Raw genomic sequence first — 17348 nt, 5'->3', positions numbered from 1 at the left:
TAACAATTACGCAAAGATCGGTATTCCCGTCAATGAAGCAACGTGTCTTATATGCTAGCATACTATCAGGAGTACCAGCGTTGCAAGGGGGAGGTGGGGGGGGGGGGGGGGGAGGAGGAGGGGGAGGCAGGAGACGGAGGGGTGAGGAAGGGAGTGGGGGGTAGGAGGGGGGAGAGGTGAGGGGAGAGGGAGGGGCAAGATATACTACATGTACATCTTTGGGGGTAGGGGGTGTGGGGGTGGGGGGGGGGTTGGGGGGGGGGGGGGGGGAGGGAAGGGAAAGAGGAAATAATTTTCCCGTAAAAAGAATGCTTTAACCTCAGTGTTGCCCAGGTAAAAAGGAAATTGCAATACTCTCTGCCACTATCACCAGGTGGTGCTACTCAGTGCACATTTACATGTGCTACACACTACACAGAATTTACGCCCTCCCATGCCCCCCTCCCCCAGACCCCTGCATGAGGCCGTGGCCACATACTCTATGTTCCCCCCGAGACAAAGTTGTATTTGTATCCCGAGTAAAGTGTTTATAGCTGGAGTACCTGGTGTTGCGCAAGTGAAAAATAAACATTAACATGTTTGAAATGAGGGCAAATATAATGGAAAAGCAATTACATACAAATCAGAATCAATCACAAATGTCAAATTATCATTTTACCTTTTTGTTGAATATATGCTGCTGAATGTGCCATTCATCACGTTTGTGAGTAAAGTATGATGACGTTCAGGAAGAAGAAGAAGCCTTACCACTAACTTCGACCGCTTCTGGAATGGTTTGATTTATTTGTGTTCAAATGTCTGGTAATTGTTTTGTAATTATTTATGCGAATGTGTACTTGGATATAACTGTCATTAATCAAAAAGGCTTAGGCACCAGAAAGCGATTTTAAAAAAATCCCCCCCAAAAATTCAAAAGTTTGACAAATATCCGTTCCGCCATCTCTGAGAAAAATGGCGACACAGACCAACGGCTCTCTTATATAATAGTAGACGAGCAGCGTTACCCGGCGTTGCCCGGAAAATAAAGTCAGTCATGCAATTTCGTTTTGATACTCTGTTTATTTGTAGTGGGCTTTTTAGAGTCAGAGGAAGCCACGCCCCTCGGGCACGCCCTGCTGCCACGCCCCTTGGGCACACCGCTCGTCTAAATCTGATGTGCCCATGTTTTTGTCGTGAAAAGTTAGCCCCCACGGACCCCCTCTTCCCTCTCTAAGTCAAGTCCTTAGGCTGTCCATCATACCTACTCATACAATGAGGCACAACCGAACAAACAAACAGTCATGCAATTTCGTTTTGATACTGTTTATTTGTAGTGGGCTTTTTAGAGTCAGAGGAAGCCACGCCCCTCGGGCACGCCCTGCTGCCACGCCCCTTGGGCACACCCCTAGTCTAAATCTGATGTGCCCATGTTTTTGTCGTGAAAAGTTACCCCCCACGGACCCCCTCTTCCCTCTCCAAGTCAAGTCCTTAGGCTGTCCATCATACCTACTCATACAATGAGGCACAACCGAACAAACAGACGTTCGCAAATAGGGCTTTAAGATAGATTTGTAAAGTATATGTTCGACAAATGACTTGAGGCTAATTTAGAGGTTGTTGTTTTTTATCACAAAATGAGGATGTCTATTAATGGCACTGCTTTACACCAAAAGAACACGCTGACTTTAGGATGGGGCTGCTGATAACACATCCCATGATATAGTGCTCAAGAACAGTCAATAAGGACAGCCAATGATGTCACAACTGAATGAATGTCTAAAAAGGTCAATACTGGGTGTAAGCACCATTAGTACGAATGACTGCTGCAAACCGCCTCCTCGGCTGACGAAGAAGCCGTCGGAGAGAATCTAAAGGGAGTCGCCACTCCTGGTGTAAAGCAGCATCCAACTGTGCCAGAGTCTGCATAAGAGGATCCATTTTGTTCACTCTACACCCAAGAATGTCCCAACCGTGCTATATTAGATTTACATCAGGACTCCTTGCTGGCGGCATATTTTTCACATGAAGTTGGGAAATGAACGAGAACGATGGGGTCTGACATTGTCATCCATGAATACATGTCTTGTGAGAACTGGATGGTTGTCAAAATGTGGAATAACAACCCGATCCAAGATGTGCCTACGGTACTTTTCACCTGTCAGGTAACCCTGCACAGCGACAAGGTCAGGTTGACAAACCTGACAGGCCGTCCTATATCATAATGGATCCACCACAAAACGGGATGGACTCTGCAATGGTCTTGAGTGTATCGGCCCTATTAGGTATTCTACCATCAGTCACGTGCAGGAGAAATTGGCTCTCATCAGACCAATGGATCTTCCTCCAGGATGTGATATTCTACTGTTGACATACCAAGCACAATGCCATGTGAGCTGTCTTACCGGTCTGCTGGCTTTATAAGCAGACGTCCATTGAGTCGTCCTGATTGAGACCTGTCTTTAACATCATTGGCTTGTGGATGTTTACGGACAAATCTGTTGGTAACAGTCTGGTGGAAGCCAAGTTAACATCCAATTTCACTGTTGGACTTGTTCGTCATTCAAGAAGTATTTGTTTGTGTTTTCTGCTTGACATCTATGCACTCCCGAAACGCAGGATGAAAGAGTTGAAAAATGGTGGACCTAGTCGGGGTGTGGACAGGAAGGTTTTCGGTGGTTAAAAAAAAAATAGTCCCAAAGGCTTAGATCCCAAGGGGGGGGGGGGGGGGGGTGGTGGGGGGGGGAGGTTAAAGCAATTGTTTGACTTTGTTATTTGCAAAATCCAAGATTTTCCAAGTATATTGGTCGGTTGCATTTGTTATTCAGTCTGTTTGTCACTCGCCTCCAGGTCACAATTCTAAATTGATCGTCATGAAACTTCACCATGTTGTGGAGGTCGTCACAATTGAGAAACCTATTGATTTTGAGGTCAAAATTCAAAGGTCATCTGGAGGTAGAATTTCTAAAATCGCCATTTTCGCTTCCTTCCGATTGACTTGAAAATTGAACAGCATTTGTACATTGAGTCACTAAATAGGAAAACCAACTATTTTTGAGGTCAAAAGGTCAACTTAAGGTCAAGCTTCCACAATCATCAATTTTCATCTGACAAATCATCAATTTTCATTTAATTGACTTGAAAATGTAACAGCATTTGCACAGTGCCTCACTGAATTGGGAAACCAACTATTTTAAAGTCAAAAGGTCAAAGGTCAATTCAAGGTCAAACTTCCAAAATCATAAATTTTCATCCGATTGACATTGAAAATGTAACAGCATTTGCACAGTGCCTCACTGAATTGGGAAACAAACTATTTTTGAGGTCACAAGGTCAACTCAAGGTCAAACTTCTAAAATCATCAATTTTCATCTGAAAAATCGTCACTTTTCATCCTATTGACCTGAGCTTTGATCAAGATTGTAAATTTTAATCTTGATGAAATGGACAATTTGATGGATCAATGCCAAGAACCTTTTTTTAGAGGGGGGTAGGGGGGCGGATTTTGCAAGTATCGTGCACTGCATGGCATCTTCTTGTTTGTCTGTCGATCTACAGATGTCAGTCTATAACCCAGAACTACTTAATTGAAATTGAATTTTATATTTTGAATACTGTAGAACACGAATCTGCAGCTTAGCAGTACTATGGGTCTGAATTGGCAAATTGTATGGAATCCCATCCTGATCGCACATTCACAGAAAGGAGTAAGGTAATATTTATACTCTGTCTGTCTGGCTAGCGGCTAGGGTGTTGGTGGTGGGCTAGCCCTGGTGTTGGGCTAGCGGCTAGGGTGCCGGCTTAGGATCCAAGGATCCTGGGTTCGAATCCCGGTCGATCGCTGAATTAACGCCAGGGGGGTTGACTCAGCCTGTCATCCTTCCGAGGTCGGCTAATTGAGTACCAGTTCACTGGTAATTCCCTGTTTGTCGTTAAAGGCGGCAAAAAGGGTTGGCGTCAGGAAGGGCATCCGGCCGTAAAACATTGCTTCAAATAGGGGACCGAAAAACAACAACAACCACGGTTCCCGAAGAAGGCCAGCCCCCGCTTTGCGGGGTAAAATGGCCTCTAAAGGTGTTTTTTTAAGTCCCTGGTGTTGGGCTAGCGGCTAGGGTGCCGGCTTAGGATCCTAGGATCCTGGGTTCGAATCCCGGTCAATCGCTGAATTAACGCCAGGGGGGTTGACTCAGCCTGTCATCCTTCCGAGGTCGGCAAATTGAGTACCAGCTCACTGGTAATTCCCTGCTTGTCGTTAAAGGCGGCAACCTCACTACCTCACTCTCTGAAGACCTGGACAAAATCACAGACTGGTCAAACAAGTGGAACATGTCTTTCAATCCTGACAAATCTCACACTCTTACTATGTCTCTCCGAAAAGATCGACTGGACAACCCTCCCATCTACTTTCTCAACAATCCTCTCCAAGAAGTTCTGTCGCTCAAGATTTTGGGTCTCACTATCTGCCCATGATCTTTCTTGGGAAAACCACATTTCCAAGCTGGCCTCCAAAGCCAGTCGCCGACTGGGCATCCTCCGTCGTGCGAAGTCCTTCCTCGGCACACCTGAGCTCCTCACCACATACAAGGCTTTCATCCGCAGCTCAATGGAATACTGTTCTCCCCTATGGGCCGGTGCTCCTGCCTCACACCTAGCTCGGCTTCACGCTGTTGAAACCAAAGCTTTCAGAATTATTGGAATCTCCCGCGATGAAGCTATCTCTGAGGGCCTTTCACTCACTCACCGCAGGCAGGTAGGTGGTCTTTCTGTCTTCTATCGACTCCTCTCCGGCCTTGCACCCCCAGCTCTCTCTGTGCTCTGTCCCCCAAATATTCCTACAGGTCGCACAAGATCTGCCAGCAACCCTCTGATGGTTAAACTGCCGAAATCTCGGCTCTCTGCTCACCTTCACTCTTTCATTCCTCTTTTCTCCCGCCTCTGGAACAAACTCCCTCACTCCCTTCAATCCCACTCCTCCCTCCAGGTCTTTAAAACAGCTGTTCACCACCATCTCTTATCTTCCCCCATCCAAAACCTTGATCTTTTCTACCCCCGCTAATTCACCCCAGATCCACCTTGTTTGAAATTCCAACTTCTTTCCTGGAAGTCCTGGCAGTGTCCATATGTTTTATACCTCTCCCACCGCCCCCTTCCCACGCCCCCCCCCCAAAGCCCTCGCCCTCTCTCAGATCTCTCGATGTCTCCATGTCTCTCGGTCCCTGCTCTCAAATGTTGTGTTTGTGTCCTTCCCCCTCTCTCCCCATCTTGTCTACCGCTCCCTATGTTATATGTTTTATGTGTCGGTTTGTCTTTCTGTGTGATTAATGTTCGCTCTTTCACGAGCCTCGATCTTGTATACAAAAAAAAAAAAAAAAAAAAAAGGGTTGGCGTCAGGAAGGGCATCCGGCCGTAAAACATTGCTTCAAAAAGGGGACCGAAAAACAACAACCACAGTTCCCGAAAAAGGCCAACCCCCGCTTGCGGGGAAAAATGGCCTCTAAAGGTGGTTTTTTTTTTTTTTGTCTGGCAGACAAACAAAATTGAAAATCATTCCAAACAGAAAACCTGCTGTTTTTAAGGACGTCATAAAGGACACAAACATCGGGCATGAAGAACTAATGTAACGTGTTAAATAGGGTGGTGTGAAAGATGCTACATCAATGGTGGTAAACTCCCGAATTTTTGTTTTTCTGGGGCCTTCAAAATCCTTCATTTATTTGAATTAAATTATATACTTGAACACTGAAGAACACAAATCGCCTTGTTGGCACTTTCAAAAACCTTCTGTTTAGCAGTACTTGGCCAAAATATTTGCACTGTCTCATGCCCTGAGGGCAGAGTATCCGTGAAATTCCACATTCAGACAAATACGGTGGCATCAAGCACGGTTTGGTTAGTGCAAAATGCAAAGCAAGAGTTGGAAAGACCCTTCCCATGTCCTCTATGAACCCTCTAGCCCATTCTGTAATTTTGGGGAAATTACACTGCAGAGAACACCTTAATCATTTTGCTCTATTTTGCTCTATATTTGCTCTATAATCATCTAACCTTAATCATAGCTCCTTCCATTGCTGTACGTGATATTCTACAAAATGGCAAGATGTAGTTTCTTTCAATCAATTGCCTCAAGCCTTTGGAACAAACTCCCAATTTCAATGAGAACAACGACAGTTGAATCTTTTAAAAGCACATTAAGACCTATTTACACCCTTTCGTGTTGCTATTTTTCACTCCTCTACCCTGCTCCCCTCACCCTCGCTGACCCTCTTCTCATTCTCTCTCTACCTCTCTCTTCTCCCCCACACCCCACTCCCACCCCACACCTCTTCAATCTCTCCCTCTTTCTCTCTCAGCACCTTGTAATCATAGGTAAAAGGCGCTATATAAATACAATTATTATTATTATCTCGTCTGCATGGACAGCTCCAGTCAGTTCTAGTCCCAATGATTTGTCATCTTTAGGCTTCACTAAGTATTCTACATGCCATCGTAACACAGTCCACCAAAGGAATTACGCAATGTTACCTTCTCCAAATCTTGATCAGGTGTTTTTTTTTCTTCTAGTTGACACTTCTATAACTGTGCGGTACGTGCTGGGTGTGCAAAATTGCCTTGGCCTAGTGATGAATGGAAAACACAGCCTGCACATGGACGGCTCTTTCATCGATGTTTGAAGAAAATTAGAGCTTAACTTTTTCCATGTGTATATAATGCCAATGGGTTGTAACAAACAATGAGAATCGTATCAAAACCACAAAAAAAAAATTAAGTAATAATAAATCAGCACACTAATATAAGAACAGCATTAATACAGCGGAAGTGTTCAAGCATCGGCAATGTTTGTGCAGCTCAGACATTTTGCTGCAAGGTCAGCTCACCCGCTCTGCATGCCACCGCTCCATGGGCTCACCATCTTCACACTGCACATTCATAAGCCAGCTCGCTGTGCGTTCGGCCGGTGAAAGCGACGGAGCGGACACTGAGGCCTGCGCAGGTGAGATTGATGGTGGCCGGTGACGGGACAAGTCGATTTTATTTATTTATTTATTAGGACACTATGATGGCATTACCGAGATAATTTTTGCTCATTGTGAAGATAAAACCAAATATTCGACAAACAATGCAGGTTTGGTTAACATAATATGGCCGAATCAAAAATACCTTACTCGAAAAAGGAAATGGTTCGGTTAAAAAAACCAATTCTTTGATCAAAATATGTGCTGATAAAGCAGTTTCCTGTGCAAATGATACACTTGGTGGATTGTCATTGTGCTCCTAGAGGCATTCTAGAGCTGGAGTTTAATATGTATCGAAGGCAGCAGCGCACAAGAGCCCACTTTTCAAGAAGGGTGAGATCCTTGACATCAAGAGAGTGAAAGTGAATCGGGTAGTCCCTTTGGAAACGATGGTGTACCCTTCTGCGTTGTGCAATGCTCCAAGTACAGAGCACCATTTAGCCTTTGCATGTCTGAACGACGGAAATTTATTTTTGCTTTAAAGTAAAATACACGATGCGTCATAAAGAGTGATGAACAAGTCTGTGAATAGAGTCACTGACCTTTTAAGAAAAACTTCCATTCACAATTCTCCAATCTTAACCTCATCCAAATACAAGCATGCTTATTTTAATCTCCATGATTCCACTCGGTCGGACAACAAAGTCCCTGATGAAACTTCTGTACACCCAGAGATGTGCCTACCCATGTTGATGTGAAAGGAGAGAGCTTTGGAATGAACTTGAGAATCCATACTTTACATCTCCAACATCACCTGGCGACATTTTGCGAATGAATTAGAATGAGATGGCAACTCCTTTTTATGCTGGTGTTGTCAGATTGTGTACAACAACTCATATTTTTGGAAAATAAACACTTATTTTGGAACCGTGAAAAGCTTAAACACAATGCAGGAAGTGAGTGGATTTGGGATTGTCCCTTCCCTGGCACAGAGTTTCAACCAAAGGATCAGCACCGTGTTAAGTTGCCATTCTCAGGCTGTGGTTTCAATGGTAACTGTGGCTTCAATATTCAGGTAAAATGGCAGGTACTGCCGTGATGCTCGAAATATCAGAAAACGATCATCTATACACTTTCAACTCAGTCTTGATGTGAACCTACTCCATTTATGTTCCCTATTATGAAAGCAAAAATAAGGGTGCCAAGAAAACTTGGAGTTGAACACACCACCAAATGAACTCTCGTGGAATCCACAACGGCCATATAGACGATCAACAATGGCTGCAAGGACAATATGATCTGAACTTTCGTTTTGTTCAGGTACCAAGCACCAATTTCAGGGCAAAGGGTTAACAGACAAAATGAGTAAAATGGGAAACGGGACAAGAACGTACCTGCTGACGAGTGGACACCGTGCGGGTACGGCTGCCAGGACTGTCCCCATATGAGGGGACAGATTGTTGCCGAGGTCTGGCCCCACCAGCTCCCACCGGAAATCCAGCCTGCACCACCACAAACTGCAGGTCTCAGCACCGGTATTGAGACAGGCTTTCTTTCAATCAACCACAAACTGTAAATTATGTGCTATTCAATCGCTTCCTTCCCTTTCTCCGTTTCTCCCACATTTGTATTTCCCTCAATCTTTCTCACCTCAGCGACACTGGGCCCATCCCACTGCACACGGCCGGATGCAGCATTCGACGCTAAAGTGCTGCCTGGGCCCAGACAAAGTGACGGTGGCTCAGAGCGGCGCGGACGAGCTGCTACAAGTGGGGGGTTTTTGTCGGGCAATGTCTGCCGGCGTGCATACTCTCCACCGCGGTTAACTTCCTCGCCAGCTGTGAACACCGTGCTGGAGAGAGAACAGCAAGAGGGAGGATGTCACAGCCAACATATGGTGGCTTGAGAAGGAGACTATTGTAAAATGTATAAAAATGTGTACCACCTATGTGGTATACAAGTTGCTTCCATTTACTTGGCAGTAAGCCAAGGAAAAACGGTTAAGTTAGTAGTTATTGTGAAGTTTTCTGGATGGGTTGAGCTAGAAGCTCACCCAACACCATCGCCAGCAGGAAAATCGAGCATTGGGGCTCGGAGGCCAGAAGTCCCCTCGGTGACCGACCCGGACGTAGAGCCGCGGGTGCAGTCGGGCGGCACGCCGAGATGGAACAGCGGATTGTGAAAGGACAACGGAAGCAGGGGTGGTGGTGCAACTGAGTGGCCAATATCCCTGGGGAAGGGGAAGTAAAATTACACATGTAAGATGGGAAAAAATTAAGGAAGGGTTGTTGGACCAGAGCGAACCATTGGTTCCATACCTGCCAACCTCTGCCATGGTCAACGCTAGCTGTTCGGGTCTGCGAGCCAAAGCACCACCAGAAGTTTGCGACCATCCTCCTTTAGGCCACAGCGTCCCACCTGGCCCCGTGCTCTCATCGGCCGAACCAAGGTCAGCGCCACCACTGTGGAGGCTGCTGCTGCTTCCACCACCCACATCACCATCACGATCAGAGGGAGGGTGGCTGTGCGGTGCGGGTGGAGAGGGTAATGGTGGCGGTTCGGGGCGCGTTACGAAGAAAGCTTCACGGTTCTCTTGTGTCGGTGATGGTAAGCGAGTGACTCCCCTGAGAAAGGAGAGATGTGAAAGATAGTCGTTAATGAAAGGTAGTCATTCAAAATACTATAATTTTTTTTTGAGTATAGCATATAGAAATTACCACATCTCTGAAGGTGAAGGCCACACCCAGTTGGGCTTTTTAAAATTATTATATTGACACTCCAATCGAGACGTGGTAGTTTTCGTGAGACTCGCTCAGTTTCCAGAAATTAATGCCGCTTCTGAAACTACTTCGGACTAAATCCGAAGCTTAGAGAGCAGAGATGTGCGCCAATCGAAGTTAACTGTCAAAGCCCCGCACCAGTTAATCCATCGGAGATCCACGGGCTCCTGGTACGGCTTAAATTTGTGTGAACGCAGCGTAAGCATTTGGCCCGACGTAGCTCGCTATCTGCGGGTGCTGTCGCGGCAATTTTCATGGCAACGGCGGTCACGTGATCGACCACGATGCCATCTCTTGATGCCAGATAATTCGCTCCCTGCTGCCTGGGCTGCATCGAATATTTTCATGCGAACGCCAGAACCTTACTATGGATCAGAATTGCCAGTAATAAATACTGACAAGCTTCTGCACATGAATCTGTGCGAACACTGCATTTGAATCCAAATCCTTAATGCTGCTGGCTTCGGCATCCCATTACAATGTCTTGACCCACTACACCGCCAACGTCCCCTACAATTATGTTCCGGGCAACGGCCATTGTAGTATGGCTAATATCGAGTCAAAATGAACAATGACCATCATCCAGCAGGACACAATAGGTATGTTAATTGGACACCGTACTACAGAGGGCGGTGACAAAGAGCCATTGTTGTGTTATCAGTTATCCTGTATCTGAGGCTCAGAGACTACGTAACTTGTACATATGATTCATGTGCATATTCCTTTGCTATCTTTGAGTAGTTCCATTCTAGAACCATATTATCTCTAAATTAACATACATATTTGGCAGCAGTCGCTCCTCCATCACAAATTTGCCTCCTGAGCACAATCGAAAAAATAAAATTCACAATTGGGAATAGTACAATAATTTATACTTGATGCTCAAAATCTACTCTTCTGACCAGTGAGTAACATTTGACAATATCATGTCGTTAATATTGTTAATTACTCATGAGCACAAGAACATGTTATTACCATCGACATTGAGAATTAAGTGTTTGAATGGCTTGGATGCACCTGTGTTTAAATAATTACGATGAATCCTGACTTGTTCAGCTTTGGGGCCACAATGGGACTGCCAGGTATGCACGAAGGAGATCAATGCTTGCCTAATCCACATTACATTGATTCGGTTTCCTGGTGCCAACCAAAATAGATCCCATCAATCCCATTTATGCCACCAATCTCTCACCCGGCCATATCTCCATCTTCCACTATACGATGGAGGCCTGAAGCCAAGCTCATGCTGCTGATGGCGGGCCCACTCGCAAGCCGATCTCCTGCAACACCCGTTATCAACAGGCCCCGGCATGCCGTGCCGGGCCCGTGCATAGATACCAGGGGCGCAGGTGGGGCTGGGGGGCTCGTTGAAGCGAGCGCTGCACTGATGTCACCCAGGATCCGTGGCAAAGGACCGAGTTTGGCTGCAAGAGTCTAAGGCAAGGGGTTGGGGGCGGGAGAAGGTTAGGGAGGAAAATGGAATCTTTCACAGACAATTATCACGAATGTATAGTGATCAGACGGTATTGCCAAAACTCAAATCAACATGACGTTTTGGGCAGATTTTAGGCTTTTAAATAATATTCCCAGGGTGCGAAGTGCAATTGGGTTTATAAGTTTTTCATATCCGTGTTTCACCCTCTTTGCAGGTGGTTGGGAAATTTCAGTGGCTATTAAATCACGAAAAATCTCCACCACTAAGCTCAATTTTGTGTTTTCCTCTCAGGAGATATCAATTCAGGTGGTACCCCACGACAAATTACAGCAAGCTACAGGCACCATCAACATGGAAAACTTGGCTTAAAATGCAGAGCTTACAAGTCAACCTGTATACTAATTTGCATATACCAACAGATCCTCAGCAATGTCATCATGAATGATTAAATGAAGTAACCAACCAATAGAAAGGTGGACGAGGGAGGGACGAAAGGAAGGAAAGAGATGGGGAGGGAAAGGAAATGGGGGAGGAGAGGAGGGATGGGAAGGAGAGTGTGAGGGGAAGTAAATGGGAGAAGAGAGGAGTGAGCTAGAAGGAGATGGGGGAAGAGAGGAACGAAGGAGAGGGAGGTTGGCAAAGAGAGGTTCGGGAAGGATGAGGGAGGTTGGCAAGGAGAGGTTCGGGAAGGAGAGGGGGGATTGAAGGGAAGAAGGGGGAGGGAGAAAGGGAGGAAGGAGAGAGGAGGCAAGCAGGGGGGAATGAGAGGGGTAAGAAGAGAGGTGGTGGCAGGGGGGAGGAGAGGAGGAAGGAGAGGGGGAAGAAGAGGGAGGGAAGGGGGAAGGAGGGAAGACTGGGGAGGGAGAAAGTGGAAAGGGGGAGAAGGAGAGAGGATGGAAGGAGAGGGAGGTTGGGGGAGGCGAGTGGGGGGGGGGGGGGGAGGAGAAGAGGGGAAGGAGAGGGAGAAAGAGGAGAGGCAGAGGAGGGGAAGGAGAAGGGAGGAAGCAGAGGGGAGGAAGCAGAGGGGGGAAGGAGGAGGAATGAGAAAGGGAAGGGGGGAGAATGGAGAAGGGAGGGGGAGGAGAAGAGGGAATGAGAGTGGAAAGGGAAAGGGGGTGAAGAGAGATTGGGGGAAGAGAATGGGGAAAGAGATGGAGAAAAGAGAGAGGGGGAAGAGAGGGGGAATGGAGGGAGAGGGGAGAGGAAAGGGGGGAGTGAGAGAGAGAGAGGTGACCATGCCTTATTAACAGGTCTGATCACCATCGAAGGATGCAGCTCAGCTTTGTGGTATCGCAGTACCAGCAGAATTCTGAGTTGAGGCCAGTTCTGCCACTGTGGCAGTGCGTGCGCAAATGAGCCAATTATTTGACCATCTCTTCTTCCCAAAGGATGTCCCATGTCACTAACAGAAATGGTATGCCAGCTGTCATGGATCACTGGATAGTTACGATGGGTGCATTCATGAAAATGGCAACAGTAATGAAACTGCAGCTATGGTGTGGGCTTTCAGAAATACGCAACGCAGCGCATGGAATGGAGTCACCACACACTGCAAGTAAAATTTTGTAACGTAGGATGAAAAAGCCTTTTGCACTTCTTTCCGTCTGTGTATTTGGTAAAAAAAACCAAAAAAAACAAACAAAAAAAACCAAAGAGAAGGCCACAATTAATATAGCACTTGGCCACAAAGTGAATCCCTTAAATAGCGGGTACAAGAGCGGCGTTTAATCCAAATGCCAGATTCTACACAATTTGGTGGGGATTCTACAACGTGCATTTCGTGGTATTTTGCATTCGCTCTCATTAAAGCATTTTGGAAGATCAAACCTCGATGGCCTGAAATTGGGTCGACAAGGGTTGTTTGAAAACGCCAGTAATTAGATAAACATTTCAGAAAGAACAAAGGCTTCCTCTTCAGCTTACATAAATTGGAGTTTCTTTGTTTTTGTTGCTCTAAAGTCGAAGCACACTGTGCTTTTCACAGAAACGACGTAACTACTATTGTATGGGCGATGTTTAATGGTGAGCAATCAACACAAGGCCTTTGGTAAACGTTCCGACTCGTACATATAACGAAACACCACCAAAGCACATCTGTTTCACTCGCCACGTCACTGTGGTAGTTTTGTTGGCATTTGTTGGCATTTGTTGGCATTTGTTGGCAATTTTGTTGGCATGGCCTCTAAACGGTCTGCTTGCCTTTGGTCTGATCTGTTTTGAGCAGGCCTGCCACCAAAGGTCAAATACGGTATGTTAACGAGTCCAAATAACTGTGACATGTCTGTTACTTGTCGTATTTTGCACATGTATGCACTAAACTAAGCGTGTGTGCAAATGGTTGCATTGCACTAAACTTGCTCAAATCGATAGTGGTTTTCGTTATAGGGATCTGAAAAACATGGTAGATGTATATCTGCTTTTGCATCTTCAAGAAAAGATGCTGCAAAAGCACCTATTGCAATGCCCTTTTCAAACTCGTCGAGACCCTGTTAATTCACCATGACAAGGATTGGCAAGCTACGCACACCTCCTGCTCAGCTGAAACAGGTCTAAGGTAACACACGTGATTAGTTGACATGATTACTCCCGCCAGGGAGTAATGCATTTACTCGTGTCCGTGTGTGTGTTCGTGAAAAAGATATCTGGAAAAGTTCTGAACGGATTTGGATGAAAGTTGGTGGGATGATTGCCCTTGGGATAAGGAAGAATTGGTTAGTTTTTGGTGAAGCTCAGGATATTATTCCCGATCCAGGAATTTTTTGAAGGATTTTTTTACCATTGGAAGATCGGGCTCATTTTTTAAAAACATTATCTTCTATATATTCTATATTTAACATTGTGATATGAAAATAGTTTTCATATTTGTTGTAAATGTAGTTTAAACTCGTGGTTATGCGTTAGAGCGGTGTATTTTTTTTAGCAGCGTCGTTTTAAATGTTCATTTTTTCTTTCTAATAAAGACATATTCTGTCATTTTAAAACCACCAAAGTGTGTATTAGGTTTCCCCGTTTCATAAAATGTATCGTTTGATACGTATAATGCTTTAAAACTGTTTTTTTTTTTTTTTTTTTACCTCAGAAGAGATATCAACATTTAGCTCAGCGAATGTCAATCGCGGTGTCAGTATTTGATGAACTTATAAAGACTTAGTTCCAGATTTGTCAATGGCTGAGGTATATTAACAAACGAATAAAACAGATTTGGCAAAATTCCACCTTTTAAAAAAAAGATCGCATATTCACCCAGGGTTGTGAGAGGCTGAAGAAGAAGAAACCTCGCATGGGCTTCCCCGATCAAATAAATAATTCTGGTTCTGGCTCTGCGATTTTCAGGTTTATTACTCCCGCCAGGGAGTAACGCATTCGATCGTGTCCGTCCGTCTGTGTGTGTGTGTGTTCGTAAGTTCGTGTGTTTGTGAACAAGATATCTGGAAAAGTTCTGAACGGATTTGGATGAAAGTTGGTGGGATGATTGCCCTTGGGATAAGGAAGAATTGATTAGTTTTTGGTGAAGCTCAGGATATTATTCCGGATCCAGGAAATTTTTTTGGAAATTTTTTTGGGAAAGATTCTTTCTGTTTTACTGCATTAAAGCTTTTATTCTTATTCTTAAATTATGTTTTTCTCCTCTAATTCCGAGATATATCAAAATAAATTCTCTGACAGTTAGGGCTTACTTTCTTTTTCATTTATTGTTTTGGGGAGAGGGGATGTTGAACAAAACGTATTATTCCAACTAAACCCACGGCGGGAGTATGCGCTCTACTGAGTGGCGTTCTAGTTGGTACATGTTGCAGATTTAAAATCCTAGATATTTCATACTTAACAGTGTGGAAGGTTTATTACTTGGAGTAACCATAATTCTTCCTCCACAATGTCTGGACTGGCAGAAGAAATGAGGCTGTGCACCTGCTTTGAAGAATTCAACACCGATTATATAGTCACCGTAACTCCGGAATGATTGAATTGTAATGTACTGTATCCCCATGTTCTTGGCTACGTACCGCATCTCCTTGAGCGAGGAGTTCTGAAAGGAGGATGTGGAGGAAGGAGAGTTCACGGCCTAGGTCTATGTAGCCATCAAAGCTCTCAGAGTGATGCCCTGAATCTGGGTTGGTCATTTCCAACAGATACCGCTTCATGTTTCCCCACTCGTTTTCCAAAAAGTCATTCATGAAGGCCATGTAGTCTTCCTTGTTTCCAAATCTGACATGGAATGAGAAAATGTGGCATGGGTTGAGGAAATACGAAATGAGGGAAGATAGGGGCTTTGGTGCAGGGTATGAGAGCACAACAAAATGCACAGGTAAAAAGAAGTTGAAAGTCAAGGAATTATGGATGGCAAAAGTAAGACAAGGTGGAATTATGTCCAGGAGTAAACAGATCTGGACTGAAGACAATAAGCTAATAATTGCAAGCATGATGCATGATGGTGAAGTATATCTGAAGGCCGGATACCCAGCACTCACTTTGTGAAGTTAGCGAGGTTCTGGATGACTTTGGCAATGAGTGTGAGTGTTCGAGCGGTGCGCTCATCTGGGTACTCCTGCGTCAAACCAAACAGACTTGGGGACATGATGGCGGGACACAGGAAACGCAGGAAGAGGGAGGCAACTACGAGGCGCTCACTCAAATCGTGGCGCCCACGGCCGCCACATTGCTGCCGCCAAGATGCAAAAACTTCACGGAGCTCTCGAGGAAACACGCTGTGAAGGAAATGCACAGGATTATAAGTTTGTAATTAAAGTACCATAGGCTCATCTAAACCAAACTAAGTATGCAAGGCCTCTCAAACAGTATTTCTCTTGTTACAGGGTAAGTATAGCTAAAGTGTAAAGTTTGTGGTGGTTGCATTTCCTGAAACGTTGTTGCATTGTCCTCACTGGTCCAGCTTCAATTCGCAAGACTGCTCAGAAAAAAACCTCGACCGGAGGAGATGGGCATAAGGTCCACAGGACTATTACCACCCTATTTCTTTTACTATACAGTACTTGCACTTGAAAAGAAAAAGGAGCGTTTTCTAAGCTTGGTGTTTATCTCAACTGATAAACCCACAATGCTCCACAAATTAAACTAGAAAGCATCTGAAAAGGCAAAGCCCGTCCGCGTCTGCTTTGTATTCAGAGTTCTTCTTCCGTATGGTAAACATGACGAAAGCAGATAACAAAACCTCCCCCCCCCCCCCCCCCCCCAAAAAAACGATTTTAGGTGATTTTGACCTCTTCCCCTCAAAAGCAATAGGCTTCAATGACCCAATATGCAAATTCTTAAAACTTCAGGTAAATTGGATGAAAATTGACGATTTTATGACACTGACCGTTAACCTTTTGACCAAATAATTAATTTGTTTTCTCCATATTATAAATAAAACTTTAAGAAAATTTGATGACAAAAGTTCAAATGTTAAAAAGTTACAGCCCGGACAGCCAAAGACACACACACACACACACGACTAGAACAACACTCGGTAGAGCGCATACCTCCGCAAGGCTGAACGGTTTTACCTTTTGTATCCCATTGATAGGCCGGATCTGGATCCAGACCTGAACCAAAATCGAATCGGCTTGTTCTTGTAACACACCCAACCAGTCAACTAAGTTTCATCCAAATCTGTCTACAACTTTTTGAGATATCCTGCTCACAAACAAACAGACAGGTGTGAAAACGTAACCTCCGTCCACCTTCGGTGGTGGAGGTACTAAAGCACAGGGAAGGACCACTTGGCTCATCAAGGCTGTCATATTCACATCCCAAGGCCACAACGGTCTGCTCTTTTTAAAACACACCATGGGATATTTAATGTCCAGAACCTAAACATATATGGGACAGCCAGTCATACGAAGCACCGCTCCACAATAGTGACACGCTGTAAAATTTTCTAACCTGAACCAAATTTCAAAATTTTAACTGTGGATTTGAGCTTAGCAGCAGTTCCGACTGTTAAAAAGGTGTCTCCGGGCGGTGCTTAGTATGACCCACTGAACGTGTTCTTCAGGCGTGGAAGCTCACTGGTGATTGTTCCGGGTCTATTCTCCTTATTCCTGGAATTCTTCTTTCTCCATCTTACACGTATCTTCCTTTCCAACTCCGCGGAGGACAGTTTCCGGTCAGGCCGGTCTTTGCGATGACCATCAACAAAAGCCAGGGTCAGAGCTTGCTGGAGTGCTGCTTCCCACCAGTGTTTTTACACACAGACAGCTGTAC

General features: G+C 45.0%; 1 protein-coding gene across 3 annotated transcripts in view; it reads right to left on the bottom strand.

Annotated features, from left to right (window-relative positions):
• The window catches only part of DAB2IP (DAB2 interacting protein), a 204376-nt gene that overhangs the window by 25044 nt on the left and 161984 nt on the right, over window positions 1-17348 (bottom strand). For 2 of the 3 annotated variants that reach the window (XM_078767189.1, XM_078767190.1), the window contains exons 8-15: window positions 15614-15850; window positions 15149-15350; window positions 10902-11143; window positions 9248-9553; window positions 8983-9159; window positions 8580-8781; window positions 8324-8431; window positions 6852-6959 (exon numbers count right to left, since the gene is read on the bottom strand). In XM_078767189.1, the coding sequence (XP_078623315.1) occupies window positions 6852-6959; window positions 8324-8431; window positions 8580-8781; window positions 8983-9159; window positions 9248-9553; window positions 10902-11143; window positions 15149-15350; window positions 15614-15850 (1582 nt within the window). The remainder of the gene's footprint in view (window positions 1-6851; window positions 6960-8323; window positions 8432-8579; window positions 8782-8982; window positions 9160-9247; window positions 9554-10901; window positions 11144-15148; window positions 15351-15613; window positions 15851-17348) is intronic. The other variant, XM_078767191.1, reaches the window with a different exon arrangement.

The sequence above is a fragment of the Myxine glutinosa genome, chromosome 13 (genome assembly GCF_964187855.1).
Source record: "Myxine glutinosa chromosome 13, kmMyxGlut1.1, whole genome shotgun sequence".
Classification (NCBI taxonomy): Eukaryota; Metazoa; Chordata; class Myxini; order Myxiniformes; family Myxinidae; genus Myxine; species Myxine glutinosa.
Note: the sequence above shows the minus strand (reverse complement) of the source record. Positions and strands in the feature narration are given on the sequence as shown.